Here is a 23170-nt window from a genome sequence, read left to right as displayed (position 1 = left end):
TGGACTCGGTTACCCTGCAGGTCCATTCCCACCTCAGTGACTCTGTGATTCCGTGACAAACCTGCCCCATGCAGCCCCGCCAGCCCCGCTGCCCTCCCTCCCGTCACGCCGGCTCTAGCGCTCGCTGAGGGCGCAAGCGAGTCAGAAGCACGTTCTTTTTTTTTTTTTTTTTCCTTTTCCTCATCACCATTAACCCTTCAGGGAGCGAGCAGAACTATCTGGGAAGCACAGCGCTCTCTCCCCGCTGTGGCGGTCCCGCCCCGTCCCTTCACGTAGAGCCGCGCTTGGAGCGGCGCGTGTGGAGCGCTCGCTGGCGCCGGGGGAGTGAGTGCCTCCGCGGCCGCGCCGCCGAGACCACCGCTTCTCCCTCCTCCTCCCGCTCATCCTCCCGCCGCCGCTGCCCTCCACCCCCGCACCCCGCCGGGACGGTGCCGGGATCGTTCGTTTCGGGATCGCTCCGGGATCGCGCCGCGATCGCCGCCCCGCTCGCTGCCCGGCCCGCCCTCCCTGAGGGGAGCCGGCGGTGACGTCACGGCCGGGCCGCCCGGCAATGGGCGCCATTTTGAAACCGCGAACCCTCCCGCGGCTCCGGGCGGCTCCGTCCCGCTCCCGGCCCCGCTCCCGGCCCCGCTCCCGCGGCTCCCCCCGCCATGGCAGGTCGGTGTCCGCGCTCCGCCCTCGTTTCCGCGCTCCGCTCCGCGTTCGCGCCGGGATGGGCCGCGGGTGGGCTCGGTGTGGCCGCGGGAGCCGGCAGCAGGCCGGGCCGCGCCGGGCGGCACCGGCGGGGGATGCGGGAGCGCGGCGGCCCCGGGAGGAGCGGGCCGGGGCTCGGCGCGGCTTCCCCTCCCTCCTTCCCTCTCTCACCGCCCTTTCTCCCTCCGCAGTAGTGGCGAGAGCTGGAGGCGACGGCAGCAACAACGAGGTGCAGTGGTGCTTCTTGCAGGTGAAGGGGGCGATCGACGAGGACGTGGCGGAAGGTGAGGGGAGCGCGGCTCGCTGAGCGCTCCGGGCGGCCGGGGGCAGCGCCGCAGCGTTCGGGCCGTGCCGGGGGGTGTGTGCCATGACTAAGCGAGCTCCCACCCGAGAGCATCACTGAGCAGTCACGGCGCCTTCCTCCGGGTCTTCAGTGCGAATCTGAGAATCTCCTGATAGTTGTGGTTGGAAGGAGATCGTTCAGTCCATCTCGCTGCCCAGGCAGGGTCACCTGGAGCAGTGGCACAGGAACACATCCAGGAGGGTTTGCATGTCTCAGGAGAGGAAGACTCCAGCCCCTCTCTGGGCAGCTGTTCCAGGGCTCTGTCCCCTCCTTGGGAAGAAGTTCTTTTCCATGTTGGGGTGGAACTTACAGTGTTTCAGTTCGTGGCCATTGCTCCTGGTCTTGTCTGTGGCACCGTGCTCTGACGGTGGATAACCCTTGGGGATGTTTGTGTGGATTGATGGGATTCCCTCCCAGCCTTCCCTTCTCCAGGCTGACCAGGCCCAGCTCCCACAGTGTCTGCTCAGCCCAGAGATGCTCCAATCCCAAAATCCTCTCTGTGGCCTCTGCTGGACTCTCTCCAGCAGCTCCTTGACGTTCTTGTCCTGAGCAGCCCAGAGCTGGGCACAGTTCTGGGCTTAGGATAACTGTCTCTAGCTCTGGGCTTGGGATAAAAGGTAACAACAGTGATACAGTACAGGGAGAGGAAAAAAAGAAACACCAGTGGAGTCTGTCAGGCTTGTCAAGTTTCGCTGTGACGCACAGAGAGTGCAGCTCTGTCATTTGTGCTGCATTGAAAAGTGCAGTTTAAAGGCTTCCTGCAGCTGTGGAGAGATTTGATTCCCACTTGTTAACGTTTGGGAGCTATAAATAGGGATATTAAGCAGGGAAAAAGGGCACACCTTCACATTTCTCTGAAACTTTCCAAGTGCTGCGTGTTTTGGACAGAGCAGAAAACAAGAAATGTTTTAACTGGGAAAAGTCTTTTCTGTAGTGTGTGGAACCAGGGTGGAGTTTTGCTTGACTCTGATGAGAAAGTTCTTTTTTTCCCCCTAAATTTCCCCTGTTCAAGCTGTCCAGGCTGGCAGTGCTCCTTTCTAAAGTGTGAATTGACTTGTAGGGCCATGTGTGCTCAGCTTGGGTTTGGGTTTTTTTTTTTCACTGGTTGCAGTAAATATTTTTCCTTGCTGTCTGCTGTGGGGAAATTGTGCTGACAGTGTTTTCATTTTCATGCCACTTGTTTGGCATTCCATTTAAAATAATGGCCATGGGAGGGATAGACTGGAAAACTGCTCAGGAAACTAGACTCACTCAGTTGTTTTCTTGCTTTCCTCCCCTTTATATGTTTTGTAGCTTGATTTGAAGGTCCTAGAATTCTTACAGAAATGTATATAAGTAGCTTTTGTGTTTTTCAAATGGTTCTTTTTTCTTGGATCTGTCACCTGTGTGACTAAAAGTCAGTTCTCTGTGTAAAGGATAAAGTCCTGGGGACATCTGGCTCCTGGAGGCTCCTTGCTTCCCAGGTAATTCCTGAGCAATATGGATTTGTGCAGAGCAGGAGAGCTCTAGGAATCATTCAGCACCAGGTTTTGCAAAACTACCACCAGAGTTTTATTTTCCTATGGGAATACCAGAACTATTTACAGGCTTTGTGAATTTTTGTTTTTGTTTTGATTTGTGGCCTTTTCCCCTGCTGGTACATTTTGCCTTGAAATTGGAATTAGATATAAAAAATACGCAATTTATTTGCTAGTAATTGCCCAAATTTAATTCATTAGTAAGAATACAAATACATTGCTAGATTTTAGGCCTCAGTTAGGGACCTATTTACTCATTACCATCTTTTAAATCCTCTCTTACCAAACTGCTCATCTCAACCTGCTTGATGGGCAGCTGTTGCCTTGAAATAGCCTTGGAGTTGCACAGAAAATTTTGTGATGGTGGAAACTTGTTACTGCTGTCAATTTTCGGTCTGTTTTGTGAAAAATAAGCTCTCTAGAGGAAGAGAACACCATGAAGTTGCTGTCCAGCCTATTCCATGCAGAGTGTTTTGCTGGATTTTCTTAGAGGTTTATTCAGGAATTGAAACTGCTCAGCCAGACAACCTTACCAGCAAATCCTTTCCTTTGCAGTGCAGTTCTAACATACATGTTATTTGTTTTTCTCAGGTGTCTGGCTTGAGCACAAACACTGTGACAAGTGGCTGTGTTAGATTGGCAGCTGGGTTTTCCTAACTGGGTCATTAATACAGAAAATCACTGTCTCCTCTTTGTCTGTCTGTGCAGTGCCTTTGCTCAGTGACTAATGCCTGACCTCTGGACAGGCTCTGTGTCAGGAAAGAGAAAGGCACTGTTCAGTCTGACCATTGCTGGAAGACCAGGAGAATCCATCAGTTATTGAAGATGGATTTTGTAGAGGATTGGAGATGACTTTTCTGAAACAGAAAAGTTTAACTGCATTCGAGGAGGAGGACTGGAGGATAAAACAGATAGAGTGAAGATTTAATTTTGGGGATGACAACAATCGTAATTTAAAAACAGAGCTAATTAAAGATAGTGTTGTAATTTTGTTGTAAGTGGAAACCACATGACTCTAAAACCTGCACTGATTGCCCATGGAACTTGTAATTCTTGGATTACTTGTCATTCTTGGATTACATTTTTTGTAGAAGGACCTTTCTAAATACAGAATACAAATGCTGCCAGAGACTTTACACTTCTGTGATTTCAGTGTTGGAATATTTTTGCATGTTTAAAATTGTCCTATTTTGTATGGGTCTTTTGTTTAATTTTTTTGCAAGTAAAATATAAATCAGTTCATTAAATAATTTACAGATATGCCCAAATTCCTGTGGGCCAGAAGTTCTGCATCTAATCCATGACCAGTTCTGGACCAGTTAATGATCCAAGAAATAAACTACTTTTTTTTAAATTCTCCAGACAGTGGCTGGTATTGACTGATTTCCCTGACAAACTGAGAGATCCCTTGTTATCACTTTAACCAACTCTCCTCTGCTTTTGCTGCCCGTTAGGTGCTGGGTCAGACACCTCAGCAGTTTGCCAGGAAGCAGAACACAAGAAGCAAAGACAACCACAATCTAATAAAAATATATTAGCCTGTAATCCTGTACCTGTTCTCAAGTGCAGCTACAAGTGACTTAGAAACGTTCTTAGTATTAAATTGTCTTTACAAATCAGTGGTTTAAAATGTACTCATGTATGGTTTAGGAATTCCCTTGGCCTGTTCTTTTATTATTCAAAGAAATTCTGGCATGATTTGGTGCTTTTAAAAAAACTCTTGCAGGAGGTGCAGCTCTGTGGCATCTGGTTCAGTTGCATGAAAGGAGGTGCAGAGCTGGGTGTTAGCTTTAAGCTTTAATATTGGTTTTTTTTCTGTAAGAACTGGGAAACAGGGGACTGACGAGTGAGCCATGTGTGCTGTGTCCTGTCACTGTAAATCATTATTGTCCCTGAGGTGTCACCTCCTGCTGGAATGGGGCACAGGGTGAGCTCTGAGCTCTGTTTTGGGCTAGGTTGTATTGAAAGCCAGTGCTTTGCTGTGGGCAGGACTTGGATGCCTCTTTGCCCTCCCTGGAACCTCAGGGTGTCCAGAGAAGCTGTGCTGCTCCATCCCTGGAAGTGTCCAAGGCCAGCCTGGCACAGTGGAAGGTGTCCCTGCCATGGCAGAGGTGGCACTGGATGGGCTTTAAGGTCCCTTCCACTCCAACCAGTCTGGGATTCCATCATTATCTTTTGATGAAATACGAAGCTTTGATAAGATGTAGCTTGTGGATAGTGAAGAGTTTGAATAAGCAGTGAGTATCAATTGCAGAGTTATAAGTGGGAATGCAGAATAAAGCAATTTGAGTAGTGGGAATACAAGGATTAGTGCAAGTCTTCATGTGTGAGCAGTGGGAACCACTGGATTTGTCCCTGTAGAAGGGCAGGCTGGGTGCAGAGGGAAAAGCTTAATCAAAAATGACAAAACCCACTTTTTTTTTTTAAAGGATGGGATGGTGTGAAAACTCCAACTGAAAGAAAAATGTGATTTTCTTATAATGTTAAGACTTCTATGAACTCCTGATAGAAGTACACCCAAAACCATCACTATGAGCTACTTAGAAAAAACTAACAATAGCATGAATTAATTAAATATACTTCTAGTAGGAGAAAGCTTATTGAAATTAGTCTTCCAAAGGTTAAAAAATAATACCGAGGCAGTAGATTTGCACAAAGAATACTGGATTATGTCACGAGTCTTAGAAACTGCCTCCATAATTTCTGCTGGCTTGTAGGGGAGGCAGGGCAAGCTCTGCAGGCAGGAGGTGAACACATCTGTGTAACTGAGCTCTGCCTTTGCTGCTCCCTTTGGCTGCTGTGCTCCCCCTGTGCTGCTCTGGCTTTGTTTGCAGATACATCCAGACAGCTCCGTGCACTCCAAACTCAGAATGCAGCTTTTTTAGGATAGACTTCAGAGGGCTTCCAGTATCGAGTGGCAGTGTGGTTCCATTGACAGGAAAACACAAGTTTAGCTGAAGGAGGAAATGGCATTCACTGTCTTCCATGAGCTGCAGCTCTGAGGTGCTGTGGCACCCCTGAGGAGGGCTGGCTTGGGGTGCTGGGCAGCCCTGGAGCAGGCCTGGGGTGCTGTGGGGTGGGTTCTTGGGATGCTGGGCAGCCCTGGCACAGGCTTGGGGCACTGTGGGTTGGGTTGGGGTGCTGGGCAGCCCCTGGCACAGGCTTGGGGCACTGTGGGTTGGGTTGGGGTGCTGGGCTGGGTTGGGGTGCTGGGCTGGGTTGGGGTGCTGGGCAGCCCCTGGAGCAGGCCTGGGGCACTGTGGGTTGGGTTGGGGTGCTGGGCAGCCCCTGGCACAGGCTTGGGGCACTGTGGGGTGGGTTGTTGGGGTGCTGGGCAGCCCCTGGCACAGGCTTGGGGTGCTGTGGCACCTGCTGCTGCTGCTGCCTTCCCACCCTGCGTTCAGCACTCCAGCAGAGTGGCCTGTGCTCTCCTTGGGGGAGCCAAGTGGCTCAGCTCCAGGCATCCAGGACACACAGGAGCTGGCAGGCTTTCCCACAGAGCTCCAAACAAGATATTTGGAGTTTGCCATGGCCTGTCAGCAGCAGCACTGACCTCAAACAGCTCCTGCTTCCCGGCTGGCTGGTGCCGGCTGAGCCGCTGTGGAGCTGCAGGGTGCCCTGCTCAGGCCTTGCTCTGCCTTAAGTCTGTTCAAGGATTGAAATTAGTCCCAAAAGCAAAATTATTTTGGACTTAGTTAAACCCTACCAGGCCCCTGAAGGCAGTCCAAGCCCTTTCACAAGTGGTTTGAGTGTTAGGGCATAAAAAAAATTGTTAGACCTTATGGATACTTTACCTTGGCAGAGTTTTTGGTTGTGTAAGCTGGGAGAAGTTTGGTCTGGGCAAAACTCTACCCCTTTGCTTTATTCTCTTGATTTCTGGTACACCTCACTCCTGTGTTAACCCTTCAAAGAAATCCTAAAAGTAGAAGTGTACAAATTGAGTGTATAAGGAGGCATATTCTGAAAAGCAGATGATTTTGAGTAACTTGCATGGATATGTATATTGTCAGGTGGTTATTGATAGCTGTAAAGTTTGGCTCATGTTTCAGTACAATTGTGATTTCTATCAGCTGTTAAGAAAGAGCATTTTAGGAGCACTGACAGCAGTAGCAGTCAGTTGTGACCCAGTCTGTTCCCTTGGCTGCTCTGGCAGCCGTAGGGGACAACCCTCATTGAACTGAACAAGTCAGTGATGAGTACAGGGAGGAGGGAGAGGCTGAGCAGTGGAGGTGAGTGCTGGAGTGAATCCTGCAGTGACTGCAAGGCCAGCATTGCCTGCCTGCCCAGCAGCAGGAGGGTTCTGGTGGGAGCAGGGTGCTCCCTGTGCCTGCCTGCTGTGGTCCCTGCAGCCATCCCAACTGCACTGCCTGCCCACTCCAGAGCCTTGCAGTGCAGCTTTGGGAAGTGCAATTACTGTAAATCAGTGACAAGCAGTTCTGAGGCCCTGTGTGTCTGGAACTTGTTAAGCTCCAATAGGATTTTGGTTTTTAAAACATTTTTGCTATGATTTGCTCTTTAGCAGGTGCTGGTCTCTAAATTGCTTCATTTTCTTTTATAATCTTTTCCCTCTAAAGGGACTCTGTTATTTTCACTGATCTTATTTGCTCCTATTATATTTTTTATTTGAGGAGTCTTTCCTGAGTTGCTCTGAAGTGACGGTTCCTTGCTGTTCTCCACTGCCCACGTTTGTCACCTGTGGTCCCTCAGAATGGTCTGTTGTCCCTTCCTGCTGCAAAGAGAGTTGTGTTCCTTCTGATGTCGTGTCACACAGTTCAGCACAGCATTCCAGGGAGATCCCAGTGTCTGCTTTCTGAGTTGATTTAGGAGCACATAACCTGTGCTGATCCCTTCTGCACACTCTGCTTGGTTCTCATCCACTGTGGAACACCATGCAGTGTCTCCCACAGCTTTGTCCAGCTGCAGGATAACTCCAGCTTTGTAGGATAACAGTGGTGGAGGGAAAGGTGTGCCACCTTTGAGCTTGATCACAGGCACAGAAATATTCCCTCTGTGCTTGTTCCCACTGGCAGTCTCCCTGACAGTCTGTGCCAACCATCTGCCTGCAGGCCAATCCAGCCATTTCCTCTCAAAGCAGGAGCCTCTGCAGAGAGTTCTCTGGGCCTTAGAGCAGCTCCTGCTGTGGTCCTAGGATGGGTCATGGAGAAAGGGGCTGTGCATTCAGACTTCTCTCTGGGGGCAGGACAGGAGCCAGGTTTGCAGGCAGGCATTGCTCAGGCTGTGTGCTGAACATGAACAGGTATGTTGTCCATTACATCCATGGAAAATTCTAAGTTAAAATCCCCTGGAAGCTGGAGCAGCCTCCATTTTAGGTGCTGTTAGAGAGCTGTGAGTGTTTGGTTCCTTATTCACTGCATGGCTGAGGAATGGGCTCATAGCAAAAGACTCTGAACAGCTTAGGAAGATGAGGGAGGTGCTGCTGCTGATCCTGTCTCCTTACTGTTGGTCCTGAGCGTGAGCTGCAGCTGAAATTCCTTCTCTCCTGGGTGAGCCATCAAGTAATGCCATGTTTTCAGGTTTGTGTTTTAACCAGAGCAGCAATGCCCAGCCAGCTTAGAGAGGAAAAGTTCACAGGAGCTAATTTTAGGCACCTGATGTAGATGTTGTGGATCTCTTTGCATTCTCCATTACCTCAACAGAGAGCCCGGGCGTTGATACCGGTGTCAGAAATACCCGGGATGAATCCTGGGGGGATTAAGTTAGTGTGCAGGTATAAGCTTGCTGTCATCTCCAAATCCTAACAAAAGCTGGTCTCTGCCATCCCAGCCCCCTTCACTCCCAGCAGAACTTGTCCAGGAGGCTCTGGAGGCCGTAAACTTCCCAGAATTCTGGCAGGAGTTGTTTGTAGGGAGGTTGACACTCAGCAGGGATGGTGAAAAGCTCAGAGCACTCAGACTGACCTTTGCCACATCTGTCAGGGCTTACAGAGCTGTCCTGAGTCAGGGAGTGGCTCCACCACATCACTGCAGAGCTGGCTATTTGTGGCCTTTGATGTGTTGGGATGGTGCTTCCTACCCATGGAAGTGCTCAGTGCTCTTAAATTTGGGGATGCTACAGAATCACTGTGTAGTTGCCAGCAGTTCTTTTAATGCACCAGCTGTGAAAACAGCTCAGAGTTTCTCCTCTGGATGTAGAGTGTAACCAAGCTGGAACTCGTTTCCACAAGTGCGTCTAAATGTGAATTTTTCATGTCTGGAAAGAAATATTGTCAGCCTTGTATCTTACTGTGAATTCCCAGGGATTGCTGCCCTCCCTGGTTCCAGGAGGAGGATTTACATGGATCCTTGCAGAGCAGAGTCCCACAGAACAGAACTGCAGGGACAATTGGACAAATGTGTTTCTAGAAAAGCAGTGCCTGAGAAGAGAGCCTTGAGGTGCTGTCCAGGAGCCAATATCACACTGGTTTGGCTTTGCTCACCCTTTGCCACATTCCATTGAGAGTTATTCTGCTGGCATGGAAAAAAGGCTGAAAATAAGACAGGGGAATAACACTGGTGCTTGTATGCCTAAGGAGTAGTTACGACATTTAATAAAAAAGCTTTAGAAATCCCAGAGTTAATGCGAAGATGAAGAACCTGCAGAGGTTTGCTTTGTTCTTACCTAAAAGTTTTAAGCTGACTTGGAAGAGAAGAGCAAATGTAGGTGGGTGAAGTGTTGAGCAGAACAGGGATGGTTTGGAATTCATTCTGTGCTTTACTTCGAGTCTTGTAATATTTTTTTTATTTCACCTGCTTTGAGAGGGTAGAGTGCTGAGGACAGTGGGTGGAATGATTTGGGGGATTGATCTGCTTCAATTAAACGTGCCTATATGGAAAACTTTATAATTTGTGAAGTTTAATTTATGTATAAAACGAGTACAGTGCTATTAAAACAGGTGATTGCTCATATTCCAAATGTTGTAACTTAGAAAATATTTGAAGGAAGCTTCTCTATTTTTGTCCTGCTGTGCCCCCCCAGTTCCCTATTCCCTAGAGCATGTTGGTGACAGACTATTTCAGTGCATGTTCTTATCCTCCTCTCCCTGCACTTTTTGTTTCAAGCCATGGAATTTGGGTAGTGTCTGTGTTTTGGTGTGTTTCCTCCCAAGATTCTGTTTGTCTGAAGAGCACTGCTGGGGAATGATGGCTGTGTCAGCAGCTGGTTTTGGCATTTTTGGGAAACAGAAATTATACACAGATTATTTTGAGCCAATAATTGTGTGAATACTGCAGTAGAGGATGGGAGAAACTAATAATAACTTTTTCCCTTTCTGAAACAAAATGGAAAAGTAGTTTTTGTGACTTTGAAAGAATTGTGTGTGTTAAGGAGGCATTTATTCCTGCTAGGGTGGTTATTGAGTCTCTGAGGGTAAAAGGGATCCTTGCTAGAAGGGCTTGCAGATGGTGGTGCTAGTGGAATATTAGTTTTGTTACTAATAAACTTTCATAACTCAAGGGCTGCTTCATATCTGAGCACTGAAAATGTCACAAAATTGCTCTGTGAAGTCACTTCACTGATTGCTTACCTCCTCAGTTTGTTTTTCCTTGGCTTGCTGCTTTTCCAGGGTGTCTTCTAAAATCCCTGTGTGTAATTTACAATAACTGATAATTCACTTTAAAGAAAGGTGACTATAAAACTGGATGTGTCCAGAAGCTGGTTAGTAATGTGATGCTGAAGGCTGGCATAAAATTGTAGAAAGTTGATATTTACTCATTTATTTAGTTGCTCTAAATCATCTTTTTAAATCCAAGAAGATAAATCATTATCTCTACACAAGAGGAAAAAACTTTAAGGGCATAGTTTATAAAAGATGAAAAATTAATTTATATTTAGAAAAATGGTTAGGGTTTCTAATCACCTTTCTTGCGAGAGCGGAGCATTATTGAAAGGAATTTCAGAGATAGCACATCAAAATCAATACAGGAAAGGAGTTTCCAGGGAGTCTCCAATTGCACACTCTGGAACTAATTGATATCATACACTTGAAACCTCAGAATTTTGCCATCTGCATCATAAATGCAGTATTTGATAGGAGCAGGCCCAGCAGGAGCAGTGTTTGCTGAGTGCTCTGTTGGGTTTGTTACCATCTGCCCCAGCCTGGGGACACCCATTTCCAGCTCCTTATCTCACCACCCCGTGGCTGGGGCTTGTTCAATGGCAATTAACTCTTTATTGCCACCTCCCCGAGGGATTGTGGCTGCACTGGGGGATAAACGCCTCGTGCTCTGCAGGCCCAAGGGAGAGCTGCAGCTCCTCAGGGCTTTCCCTTTGCTCTCCTGTTCTCACGGATCCTTGCTGCTGCTTCTGCTTGGAGCTCATTCAGGAAGTTCAACTGGAAGAATTTCCTTTCTGTTTTCCCCCTTTGGGTGAGGGGAGCTGCCCAGTCCTGAAGGAGCTCCCTGAGTGCTCAGCTCAGGAAAGGCAGGAGTGGCTCAACCTCACCTGGGTCAGGCCATGGGGACACCACAGCTGGCAGGATGTGCCCACTGGGGTGGGGTCACCATGGGGGGATGTCAGAGCAGGGATATCTCCGTGGAATTGCAGCATTACTGCCCACAGGCAGCACACACACCTTGGGTTTCTAATCCAGTGTGCCTCTGGTGACTGAGAGACCCCAAAGCCTGCACTGAAGAATGAGTAAGTGTTTTAGCTTGCCAGTAAAATTGTGTTAGACTTTGAAACATGGCTGCATTTGGGGATGTAAATGAAGAATTGTGTCATGGCATTAATACAAGTTGTAATGCTTTTTTGTGCTCAAGTCTTGGAACTCCTTGATTTGCTTTCCACATTACAGTGCTGGTTTATTTCTGTTCTCTTCACAGCTGATATAATTTCAACAGTTGAATTTAATTACGCTGGTGATCTTCTTGCAACAGGAGACAAAGGTGGCAGAGTGGTTATATTTCAAAGGGAACAAGAGGTCAGTGACTCGAAAAACAAAAGTGCTGTTACTACACTGTTCTTGGGTTGCACAGTCTCACTTCATCTGTTCATGCCCTGAGGTTTAAATGGTTTAAATGGAGAGTTTTCTCAGAAAACACCAAGTTAGCCAAATTTCTAAATATCTGCCCTGTGCTGCACTTGGTAAGTTGGTTTTCTGGTGGTTCCCCTCCCTTCTTCAGGAAAAAACAAGTCCCCAAAATCCACGTGAGTTCTTCATGTGTACCTGGTGTGCTCAGTGTCACTTTGCAGAATTTGGACTTTCTCCTGGACTTGTCCACTGGGTCAGGCTGATCTGAGATAAATCACAATTCTTTGGGGAGAATGTAAAAGAAGTTCAGAAAACAAGCTACAAGGACAGCAGGATAGGGTGGTTAAAAATTGTTTGAGGACTCAAACCCAACAGAACAGCCACTTCTCCATTAGCACTTGAGTGTTTCCAGCTGGGAGATGGAGCATTGTCCCTCCTGCACTTCCCCAGCTCCTCTTCATGGAGTTCAGCTGTGTGACAGTGCTGGAATGTTCCTGTGTGTCCATCCTGAGCCACATCCTGAGCTGGGATACCAGAGCAGCGTGGGGATGGGAAATGTGCACCAATTGTCACATCAGGGAGGAATCTGAGATTGTGTTCTTTAAAAAGTCTGTATTCCACATACTGTTCCTACAAAAAAGTCACTATCCCACAGTTCCCACCAAAGTGTGTGGTTATCCTGTCCTTTGAGGAGCAGATGAGAATTTGAGGGTTTGAGCATTCTCCTGGATCAGAAATGCCAAAATTGATCATGGAATTTTAATTCAGCTTGTCTGTGCCTGAGTATTACAAATCATCAGGTGCTGTGGGATTTCTGCAGCAGAGCCCCTCTGCTCTCCTCATGGGCTCAGGTGATACTCTGTTAATGAACACCTGGGCAGTATTTTGTGTTTCTCCTCACCTTGCTGCTGTTCATAGCTCCTTGTCCCCCAGTGCCTCACTGGTTGTACTGGGAGGCTCTGGAGCAGGGAAATGCCAGCACTGCTGAAATGTTAGCTGGCTGCACCCAGACAGCTCCAGGCTCATTCATCATTTACTCAGCGTGACCAGAGACTTAACTAAGGCCCAGAGATAAGGTCAGAAGGCCTCAGGAGCATCCTGAGCTGCTCAGGATCCTGGACTTGCCTGACGTGGAGGGGACTGGTATGGATTGGCTCTCAGTTGTTCTGAAAGGCAAAACCCGCCTGGCACATCACTTCCTCAGAGCATGGGGAAAAGCAAACCCCAGGTCAGACTATTCACACAGGAATATTCAGCTGTCTCCTCGGGAACACGTGGAAACTGAGGTCAGAAGTCAGGGACGTTTCTTCCGTCACGTGCAAAACGGCAGGAAAATATCTGAAATAGGTGTATAATACTGGAACCTTAAAATCTAATAACCATATTTCTTACCCAGTTTGGATTTAAGGCTAGGTTAACTAGGTCAGTGACAACTTAGAGTGGTTACAGAGTTCCCCAGACACTTGGCTTTGGGAAGGCACTCTGGAATGCTGTGCATCATGCCCTGGGCTCACAGATCTTGACTTCACTTGCAAGCAGCCAATTGCTCCAACCAAATGTGTGAGTAGAGAGTGAAAGCACCAGTGCCAAGGCAGCTGGCTCTGAGTGCAGGGAACTTCTGCATGGGGTCAGGTGAGAAGATCCTGCCCAAAATTCAATGGCTGTGACATGGAGGGAGTAAAATCATGTCTAGTCTCAGAGTTAACTGGGAGTATGGGAGCTCCTCAGCCGTGAGACATGGCAGGGGAAAACTGCACCTCTGGGGCTGTTCTGGAATGTGAACCACTAACACCAGCTGAGCTGGAAAGCCTGATAACAGGTTACCTCAAATCTGATGATGCAAATATGGGGAACCTTGGGACTTGGCTCTCCATTCCTTGCTCCCACATCCACCACAGGAGCATAGCAAAGCCTGAAGCATGCACAGATATTTATATATATATACATAAAGCTACATCTTTAAAGAGCAAGGCTGTGTGCACTGTATTGACACTAAACTGGGTGCAATATCACAGAGGGAAGATGTACAATTCAAGGCCTGTTGTAAAAGCTGACGTTCTGATGGACAATTTCTGGTCATTGGTTTGTATTGGTCGTTTCTGAGGGACCCAGTGACATCAGCCTCAAGAAATGCTCTGTTTTGTTGCAGACTAAAAGCCGTCCTCTCTCTCGGGGAGAATACAATGTTTACAGTACCTTCCAGAGTCACGAGCCTGAGTTTGACTACTTGAAAAGTCTAGAAATTGAGGAAAAAATTAATAAAATTAGGTGGTTACCGCAACAGAATGCTGCTCACTTCCTGCTGTCTACAAATGGTAAGGGATCTTTCTTTTGGACAAAGAACTTTGTCATTGGAATATTGTCTCACTTGTCATACACTTCAGATTTTTTTCTGAAGTGTTTTGGGGTTCTTTTAATATCTTCTCTAATGACCTGCAAAATACGTTTTAATTGTAATGTTGGTTGTGAGGTCTGTGTGAATATTGGGTCTGTTTTGTTTTGGTGCATCATGGAGCATCTGTAAATGGAATTGTGGAACTGGGGACGTGGGTTAGTGGGAATGGTTGGACTCATGTCCTAAAGGGATTTTCCAGCCTAAACTGTTGTATGGAAAAGCTTGCTCCTGTTGTTGGAGGAATACATTTATTCTTAACAGTTTGAATCACTTTGTGAGGTCATGATGAAATTTTAGAAGCAGGAGTGACTTCTGTCTGCTGGACTGTGGAATTAAAATAATTTTCTCTGATAGAAGTCTTTAATAAAGCATTTTTTTAGACTTAAATGTCATCCTAAATGCTCTGCAGGAGATTGGGAAGGAGAGGTTTGGCTCCAGTTGGCCAAGGATCTCACTCTGGGGTGAGACAAGTGTGCACTCACTGGCTGCACTTGGAACACTTCCCTGTAACAGCTGGGAAGTGCTTTCCTTTGGAACCCGAAATAATGGGGCAAATCCTGATCTCTGCCTTTGGCTGGCTCTCAGCAGGTACCTGGGACAAACTTGGTTTCCTCTAGGACAGTTAGTGTGAGGAATTGATGTGTTTGTTGGGTTTGGTCTCCAGCAGTGGTCATTAATGTAATTTAGATAATCATACAGGGCTTAGTGGGGAATTAGGGTAATTGGTGTGTTAAAGTCCCCCTGGGCAGTGTCAGTTGGGTGCTTGGGAGGCACAGGGCCTTACTGCTCAGGCAGAAATTGGGGTTTTATTCAAACTGCACATCACATTATGGGTAAAGAACTCCATCAGTGTCCTGCTGCAAGCAGTGGAAGCCCAGGTCACTCATGTGCACTGCTGAGTTTGTATTTCTTGATTTGATTCTGTATTCAGCTCACTCTCAAGCATGTGAATTTTTGCTTTTAGATAAAACTATTAAACTATGGAAAATAAGTGAAAGGGATAAAAGAGCCGAAGGTTATAATTTAAAAGATGAAGATGGACGAGTTAGGGAGCCTTTCCGAATCACAGAACTACGGGTATGTCTCTGCTCTTTGACTTCACCTGTCTTACTGCATGTTCTTCTCTCTCTTTGTGCTACCAGACTGAAATGTGCAAGTCAAGAATGGTGTTTGGGTCAGGGTCATTTCAGAAAAAATGGAGAAGCTTCATTTTTTTACATATATAAAAACTATTAAAGTTCCTCTGGAAAGTTTGAGGGAAACTTTCATTATTATAATACTGTATTTTTAAGAGGATGACTCAAAAATTGTAACAGGGTATTCTGTGGCTGGGTAGAGGTGTGTTTGTTAGAGGTAAATTCCAAGCATTTGGATAACCTAATGTGCACTGGAATAGTCCTGGACATCATGTTGTCCATGGAGGAGAAGCAGCACTTTGCACAGAGACTGTGGCATTTCCAAGTACCATTCCTGATCTTCCCCATTAGTGCATCTGTGCTGTCACAGCCAGGCTGGGAGCACTGTGGTGAGATAGGACAGTGGCCTGATAAAAAGTAATGGATTAATTGTAATCGTTAGTTGGATGTAAACACTGAGAGATACAAACTGGGAAAGCAGTTAGGAGCTCTGGGATGAATCAGTGCCTTGTTCCAGGAAGACAGGTTGTCTTGGGCACTGAAGAGGGACTTTGGGGCAGCTGGGACACCTGGCCCTGCCAAACCCTGGCACTCCTGAGCTCAGCTGGCTGAGGGAACAGGACATCCAGGTGTCCTGGAATTCCTGCTGACTGCTCGTGAACAAATTGGGAATTTTCTTGGAGACTGTTCTTGCCAGTTTCCTGAGCACCCCCTGAGATCTGGGGGCATTTCTAAGGGCTTGTTCCTCTAACCTTTTGTTACAAGCACAGCCCATGGGCTGTCGAGTGAGGCACCAAGGGTAGCTCTGACAGGGGAGGTTTGCTGTTGCTAGTGTCCAAAATCAGCATCCATGCACTCTCTCCTTATTTTTTGTGCTCAGTGGATTTCAGAAGTGTTTAGTCACCGAATCAATACAGAAATCTGTGCAGTGCAATTAATTAATTGCCATTAAACAACCTGTGGGGTTCCGGGCTCAGTGTTGGTGCCAGTTCTGTTTAAGGTCTTTATTGATGGTCTGGATGAGGACATTGAGAGGATGGAAGTTGAGTGGGATGTGGATCTGCTGGAAGGCAGGAAGCTCTGCAGGGGGATCTGGACAGGCTGGATGTGTGGGCTGGGGCGGGGGTGGAGTCCCCAACCCTGGAGGGGTTTCACAGCTGTGAGTGGCATTTGGGGACGTGGCCTAGCAGTGGCCGCGGGGAACAGACTCGATGTTGAGGGTGTTTCCTGAGGCAGCCGATGGTGTGGCTGGGTGAATGGTGGCTCACAGCGAGTGTGTGCCCAGCTGAGTGCTGCCTGTCCCTGCAGGTGCCAACGCTGAAGCCCATGGACCTGATGGTGGAGGCGAGTCCCCGCAGGATCTTCGCCAACGCCCACACCTACCACATCAACTCCATCTCCGTCAACAGCGACTACGCCACGTACCTGTCTGCCGACGACCTCCGCATCAACCTCTGGCACCTGGAAGTCACCAACAGGAGCTTCAGTATCCTTTGGTGCCCTCTGCACAGGTGCAGCTCAGCTGCCTGTGTTGGAGAGTCGCTTTAATGTTGCTAATTAGGGTGGGTGGTTGAATCCAGGGATTAAAGAGGATTTGAAAGTCTGGAGGTGTAATGCAGCAAAAGCAGGCTTTGGGATGCTCAGTCGTTGTAAGGGCAAGCACGCCTCCAGTGGAAAACCGTCAGTAGAAATAGCAGCAAGGGTTTGATTTCTAAGGAGAGACTGAGGAACTGTGGGAGCATCCTTAATTTGTGGAGTTCAGTCAACTTAAATAAGAGTTGCTGGATATGAACAGTAGATCCTTTGTTACTGTGGCTACTTCTTTCAAAGTTTGTGGTCTCTTAACCAAGTGACATTACTCTTAATGAAACCAAATCTCAGTATTTTTTCATGTCAAATGATACCATTAACTGCAGAAATAATTTTAAGATCTTTTTGCAAACCTGTGCATCCAGAACTAACAGCGTGTTATATGTTGATAAATCTGCAGTAAAATAGAAATTGTAGGAGTACTGACTCCTAAATAGGTCATTTTCTAAAGTTTTAGGTCAGGTTTTCCAAAGCTTTAGGTAAAGAAATGAGGTGTATTTGGTGTGCAATAGGAAACACTAAGAAGGAGGCTTGAGAATACTTGTTGGACTTTGATTCTTGTGGAATATTCTTTCACTCCGGGAGTCTGAAGTTGTCCAGCGTCTGTGGATTTGAGATGGAGAGAGCTGGAGAGGCACTTTTTAAAAGAGCATGTAGGGGAAGGGGACAAGGGGACAGGGGAAATGTCTTCCTTCTGCCAGGGGGCAGGGTTAGATGGGACATGGGGAAGGAATTGTCCCCTGGGAGAGTTTGGGGCCCTGGCACAGCGTGCCCAGAGAAGCTGTGGTGCCCCTGGATCCCTGGCAGTGTCCAAGGCCAGGCTGGACAGGGCTTGGAGCAATCTGGTCCCTTCCACCCCAGACCATTCTGTGATTCTTGTCAAATGCAGGCTTCTCAAGGCTCTCCCCCACTCTGTGTACCTTGTACACAGTGGGAACAAAGATCTCACCCCAGTTCCTACCTGGTGTTTAGTGGGCAGAGGGGTCGAGTTGAGCGTTGCAGGCCTTTACCAGCTGTGGCAGACATCGTGGACATCAAGCCAGCCAACATGGAGGAGCTGACAGAGGTGATCACAGCAGCAGAGTTCCACCCCCACGAGTGCAACACCTTCGTGTACAGCAGCAGCAAGGGCACCATCCGCCTGTGCGACATGCGCTCGGCAGCTCTGTGCGACCAGCACTCCAAGTGTGAGTGTCCTGGGGGAGCCCCAACCTCCCTGGGAACGAGCCAGGGCCGCACTGGGGCGTGGGACATCTGCCTTGTCTTGTTCTAGGCCACCACCGAGCACAAGTGTAGCGTGAGGCACCACCTGACTGCTCCTGTTTGCCCATTTTGGCCTCATAAACTGATGGCAACGAGTGCTTTGGGCACCAGTGACACCTGTCTGCTGGCCACACTCAGGCTGGGTGCCTCTCAAGGTATCTGCTCATCACGTCCCAGTTCAGGGCAGCTCCTTCACCTCTGGGCTGATGCTGCCAGAATCCTTTTCCCCTGTGACCAGTGCAGCTGCCAGGATAGGGTTAATCCCTAGGAATATGCTCTGGAAGTTTCCAGGGGTGCAGGGTGGCTGCTGCTTCAGCTGCTGAGCCACCAAAGCATGAGCAGGTGAGGAAGGAAGGCTTTGCTGTGGAAGCCGTGGGGATCCTGCCCGAGCCCTGCACACAGCCATGTGTTCCCTGCTCCCTGCTGGCAGAGCTGTGCTTTAGCAGCATGCCCAGCCCTGTGGGGCTCCTGCCACACTGACACTGCCAGGCCAGCTTCCTGCAGTGCAGAGAGGGCTTTCTTGGTGCTGCAAGGAAATATCTGTGCAATGGGAGGTGGAAGCCACCCCATTGATCTAGTTCACTGTTGCCCTAAATAACTTAAAAGCACTTTGTTTTTAACTGCTTGTGACTGAATCATATCCTGTTACAAGGGGTCTGTCAAAAATGAGCAGCATCTGGGTAGCCTGTGTCAGGAATCTCTGATTTCAGAGGTTCACTCGTGGATTTAAACAAGGCATGTCCTGATCTGCTCTCTAAAATCACCCAGACTGTTGCAAGTGTAGCTGCTCACATTGCAGTGGGTTGGTTTAGTACAGCTGTGGTTCAGACCTAAAGGAAAGGACATTGTCCAGTGGTCTCCTGGTGTTTGGATGCTGCTGCTCCCATCTGCTGCTGTTCCATGTGCTGTGCAGATGAGGTGTGATGGTTACTGTGCCCACTGCTGTTTGTTGCTCTGCTTGATCCCCAAGAACCCTGAGTTGTGGTTTGCTGGTGCTGTGCTCCAGCTGAATGTTGGAGATAGACATCTGGCAATCTGATGGCCCAGAACACCACATGGCTTTAAAAAAAGATTATTTCTGAAAAGTGTCTAACAGCAACTTTCTTCAAGAAGAAACTAGTTATTGATTTAAAATTTTCCAATACTGAAAACATCAGAAGCCGTAAGACCTGGCATTGGTTTCATGTGGAACTGTGTGTTCTCTCTGCAGTTTTTGAGGAACCTGAAGATCCTAGCAGCAGATCATTTTTTTCAGAAATAATATCCTCGATATCTGATGTGAAATTCAGCCACAGCGGGAGATACATGATGACAAGAGACTACCTGTCTGTCAAGGTGTGGGACCTCAACATGGAGAACAGGCCCGTGGAGACCTACCAGGTACAGTGTCCAAGTCCCCTGAGCTGTCCCTTTTGCCCCTGTCCCTCTCAGTCCGTGTCCAACACGTGTCCTTGTCCCCAGGTGCACGAGTACCTGCGCAGCAAGCTGTGCTCCCTGTACGAGAACGACTGCATCTTCGACAAGTTCGAGTGCTGCTGGAATGGCACCGACAGGTGAGGAGCTGCAGGGCTCAGGGTGCCCTTGGCACCAGCAGGGGGGATTCCAGCAGGGCTGGGGGCTCTGAACGAGCAAACAGCTCCGAGTCACTGAGGGCAGGAATCCCCCTGGAGCAGGTGAGTCACACAAACAAAATTGCTGGGGATACTCTGCCCCTGTGCTGAGGTGAGAGCTCACTGCAGAGCTGCCCCAGCCCTGGCCCAGCACAGCAAGGAGCTGCAGCTGCTGAGAGAGTCCAGAGCAGGCAGCAGCATGAGCAGAGCATGGAGCAGCTCTGCTGGGAGAGCTGGGGGTGTTCACCTGGAGAGGAGAAGCTTTGGGGTGACCTCAGTGTGGCCTCAGAGCACCTGAAGGAGCCAACAAGGAACATGGAGAGAGACTGGGGACAAGGGCTGGAGGGACAGGACACAGGGAATGGCTTCCCAGTGCCAGAGGGCAGGGATGGATGGGATCTTGGGATGGAATTGTTCTCTGGCAGGGTGGGGAGGGATGGGATGGAATTCCCAGAGAAGCTGTGGCTGCTCCATCCCTGGCAGTGTCCAAGGCCAGGCTGGACATTGGGGCTTGGAGCAGCCTGGCACAGTGCAAGGTGTCCCTGCCATGGCTGGGGTGGCACTGGATGAGGTTTGAGGTCTCTTCAAACCCACACCAGTCTGTGGCTCCTCTTGACATGGGACAAAGAGAGAGAGGAGCACCAGGAAAACGTGCTTTGCTCAGGTTCAGCTGAACAGTGTAACTGCAGCGGAGTGCCAGTGGCAGGAGGAGAGCCTGGAGGAACACCTGCTGAGGGAAGTGGTGCAGTGAAGCAGTGCTGGAGTCCAGAGGAGTTGAGCAGAGGTGTCAATGGAATGGAATGGAGTGGTTATGAATGTGGTCTGACAGTGACCTCGTGTAAGAGAGAGAGGAGCGAGTGGATATTGTGTCTAACAAGATGTGCCTCTCTTTTCCCTGAACCAGTACAATCATGACTGGATCTTACAACAACTTCTTCCGGACGTTTGAGAGGAACACTCACCGGGACACCACCCTGGAGGCCTCCCGGGAGAGCAGCAAACCTCGTGCCATCCTAAAGCCTCGCAAAGTGTGCACAAGCGGGAAGAGGAAGAAGGACGAAATTAACGTTGACAGTCTGGACTTCAACAAGAAGATTCTGCACACGGCGTGGCACCCCATGGAGAACATCATCGCTGTAGCTGCCACCAATAACTTGTATTTATTCCAGGAAAAGGTTAACTAAGGATGGCTGCCCGCGGACAGAGTCTCGTCTCGCATAGTTCAGCTCAGTTGTTTATCTGTAACAGAAGGCCTTGTTGTCCTATCCGTGAGGAACATTGATGCACTTACTTCCCTTGAGCTAACGGAGAGCATCTGGCCTGGCTTTGAGTTCCTGGCGTGGTTCTGCCTTCGGTGGGTGGGAGTGTCCACGCGGCTTTCGGGGAGGACCCTCCGAGGCAGAATTGGTGGACAGTGCTCAATGAGGCCAACACTCAAAACAAATGTATTTATTGATGTCTGAGCCTTCCTTTCCAGTTTATAGACCAAAAAATTTAACACCCGAGAAGAAAAAGTTGTCATAAAAGTGTAATTTCTCTCTCTCGCTCTCTCTGCTGTAATATTTGGGCCTTTCAGAACATTCTTGTGCTTGATGCCTGTACATTCCTCCCCGGGCCTGGGGCCAGGGTGTGACCTCGGAGCGCTGGGGTAGGGCTTGAGTTGGGGTCTAGGCAGGTGTCCATGACTATTTACTCACCAACTGTACCTATAGCCACACCTTCAGTGGAAACCACTTAATAAATAACAGCCTATCAAACGTGTTCTTAGAGCTGGAGGGATGTATTCAGTCTTCTTTTTGTATTGCATGTCCTGAGCTGGTGCAGAACAGTTCTGGTGGCACCTCTGACAGGGTTTGCCCCCAAACACCGAGTTTTTGGCAGACTAATACAAACTTTTTTGTGTAGTATTTCAGATTCTAAATTTAGAGTTTCCATGGCATTGTCATAGAGTTGGAGTTGCACTGGATTTGTTGTCAAAGGCTCTGTGTGTGCCAAGTAGGAGATGGAAAGGGTCCTAGAAACATCCACAGCCTTAACCAAGTGTCGGCCTTGCACGGAGGGAACCAAAACATCGACACCTTCTCTGCTTTGAGGATAAAAATGGAGCTTCTCTGGTGCATCTCACCCTCAGCCAGAGACAGACCTGACGTGCATTATGGTTTTTAACCTTTTTAGTATTTGTCACGAAGGGAACAGTTTATTTTAAATCTTTGGTGTAGTCTCTTGTATTTCCCACTGCAGTTCCAGAGCGACTCAGGGCTGGGCTGCCCTCGATGGGCCGTGCCGAGCTCGAGCTGGCAGAACAGCGGCTGCTGGAGCTCTCCTGCTGACTTGTTTTAAGCCTTAGGTACTGTTTCTTTTTTTGGTTTTTTTTCTTCCAAAGAGGCCTAAATCACATCCCCTTCCCCCGGACGAGCCCAGGGCCAAAGGGCCCCGGAGCTGCCAGCACATTCAGCAGCCCCCAGCGGCCAGAGGCTGCACTCTGCCGTGTGCCTGCAGCCTGGGAGTGCTGGCCCAGAGCCCCGAGCTTTCCCCAGCCATTCCCACTGTGGTTACACTCCGTTCTCCCTGGAACACAGAGCTGTTCCAGTCCCAAGAGCAAACCGTGGCCGTCCCGCCCCGCCCAGTACTGCCCCCCAAGCCATTGGGTCCCAGGAAGGTGGCAAAGACAAAGCCTGAGGTTGTACAAGAGAGGTTGGGTTCAGTCAGTCCTGTGCTGTTGGTTGGTTGGTGACACTTTGGAGCTCTGGTGGAGCTGGGGGGTCACTGAAGTTGATCCAACCGCGTTCCCAACGCCTGCTCGAGCCGATCCGTGGGGTTGTACATAATTGTTCAGTTCTTTTGACCAAAAAGTTTAATAAATTTTAAATGTTTACCTGGCCGTGCTCCCTGTGTTTTGACGTTTCCTTCCGTGTGGGAGGGCAGTGGCTGGATAGGCTCTAGCCCAAGGAGGTGTATTTCCAATTGGGATGGTTGGCTTGCAGGGGCAGAGCTGCTGCCTGTGCTCCAGGATACAGCAGTGCTGGCTGGTGGGCATCTGGCTCTCCAGCAAATCAGTGGAGTATGAGTAAAAAGGGTGTGAGGGACTCTCCTATAGCTCTGTTTGCTTTCAATTAGTTTTTGACTATTCCTATGGAACTTTTACCCATTTTGTCTAAACCAGGTATTAGTGTCAAGCTTTATCAACCTGCTGCCCAGTGGAGCAGCCTGGTCCAGTGAAAGGTTGTGTCCCCCTGGCAAGGGGTGGCACTGGATGGGCTTTCAGGTCCCTCCCAGCCCGAACCCTTCTGGGACTGTCCTGCGCCATGGCTTTGGGCAGAGCTCCACACACAGAGGCAGCTGTGGGAGCTACATCCACCCCCTGCAGGTCAAGGACATGGGCTCAGCCCCTCGGTGATTACCATGCCATGGAATTCTAATTAAAATCCACATCGATGAGGAATGAGTGAGCATGGAGCATTTCAGTGCCTCTGAGCCCTCACTCAGCCTGAGCAGGAGCACTGCAAGGGAGCTGGGGGACAATGCCAGTGACAAAGGGACACTGTAGTTCCACCCTTTTCCATCTCCAGCCAAAGCAGTGCTGAAAACCCCCAATGTTTGCTCAGCAGTGAGTTGCTGCTCTGTCCCACAGCAAACACAAGTGCCACCAGAGCGT

The 23170-nt window shown here is 48.9% G+C and overlaps 1 protein-coding gene and 1 long non-coding RNA gene across 3 annotated transcripts; both read left to right on the top strand.

The window, feature by feature from the left end:
* The first annotated feature begins 500 nt into the window (after nt 1–500).
* PPP2R2D (protein phosphatase 2 regulatory subunit Bdelta) lies at nt 501–22390 on the top strand. Of its 2 annotated transcripts, none has more exons than XM_085064561.1 (10): nt 501–657; nt 885–977; nt 11373–11470; nt 13671–13836; nt 14881–14993; nt 16361–16538; nt 17665–17829; nt 19116–19285; nt 19367–19458; nt 20420–22390. In XM_085064561.1, the coding sequence occupies exons 1-10, from the start codon at nt 651–653 to the stop codon at nt 20697–20699; spliced, it is 1362 nt and encodes a 453-aa protein (XP_084920687.1). In that variant the 5' UTR covers nt 501–650; the 3' UTR covers nt 20700–22390. The 2 variants fall into 2 exon arrangements, with proteins under 2 accessions (XP_084920687.1, XP_084920688.1); XM_085064562.1 differs by having other exon boundaries at nt 508–657; nt 888–977.
* Nucleotides 2336–4172, top strand: LOC146435025 (uncharacterized). Its single transcript, XR_014853115.1, has 2 exons — nt 2336–2499; nt 4008–4172. It is a non-coding gene; the product is annotated as an uncharacterized LOC146435025 (long non-coding RNA).
* Nucleotides 22391–23170: the final 780 nt, after the last annotated feature.

Source organism: Lichenostomus cassidix, chromosome 6 (assembly GCF_008360975.1).
Source record: "Lichenostomus cassidix isolate B80296 chromosome 6, HeHo_3.0, whole genome shotgun sequence".
NCBI lineage: Eukaryota > Metazoa > Chordata > Aves > Passeriformes > Meliphagidae > Lichenostomus > Lichenostomus cassidix.
Note: the sequence above shows the minus strand (reverse complement) of the source record. Positions and strands in the feature narration are given on the sequence as shown.

Excerpts from the sequence above, each read along its gene's own strand:
- PPP2R2D (XM_085064561.1), top strand. Across the intron at positions 978-11,372 it reads CGACGAGGACGTGGCGGAAG|CTGATATAATTTCAACAGTT; the intron begins GTGAGGGGAGCG and ends TTCTCTTCACAG. Across the intron at positions 16,539-17,664 it reads AGTCACCAACAGGAGCTTCA|ACATCGTGGACATCAAGCCA; the intron begins GTATCCTTTGGT and ends CAGCTGTGGCAG.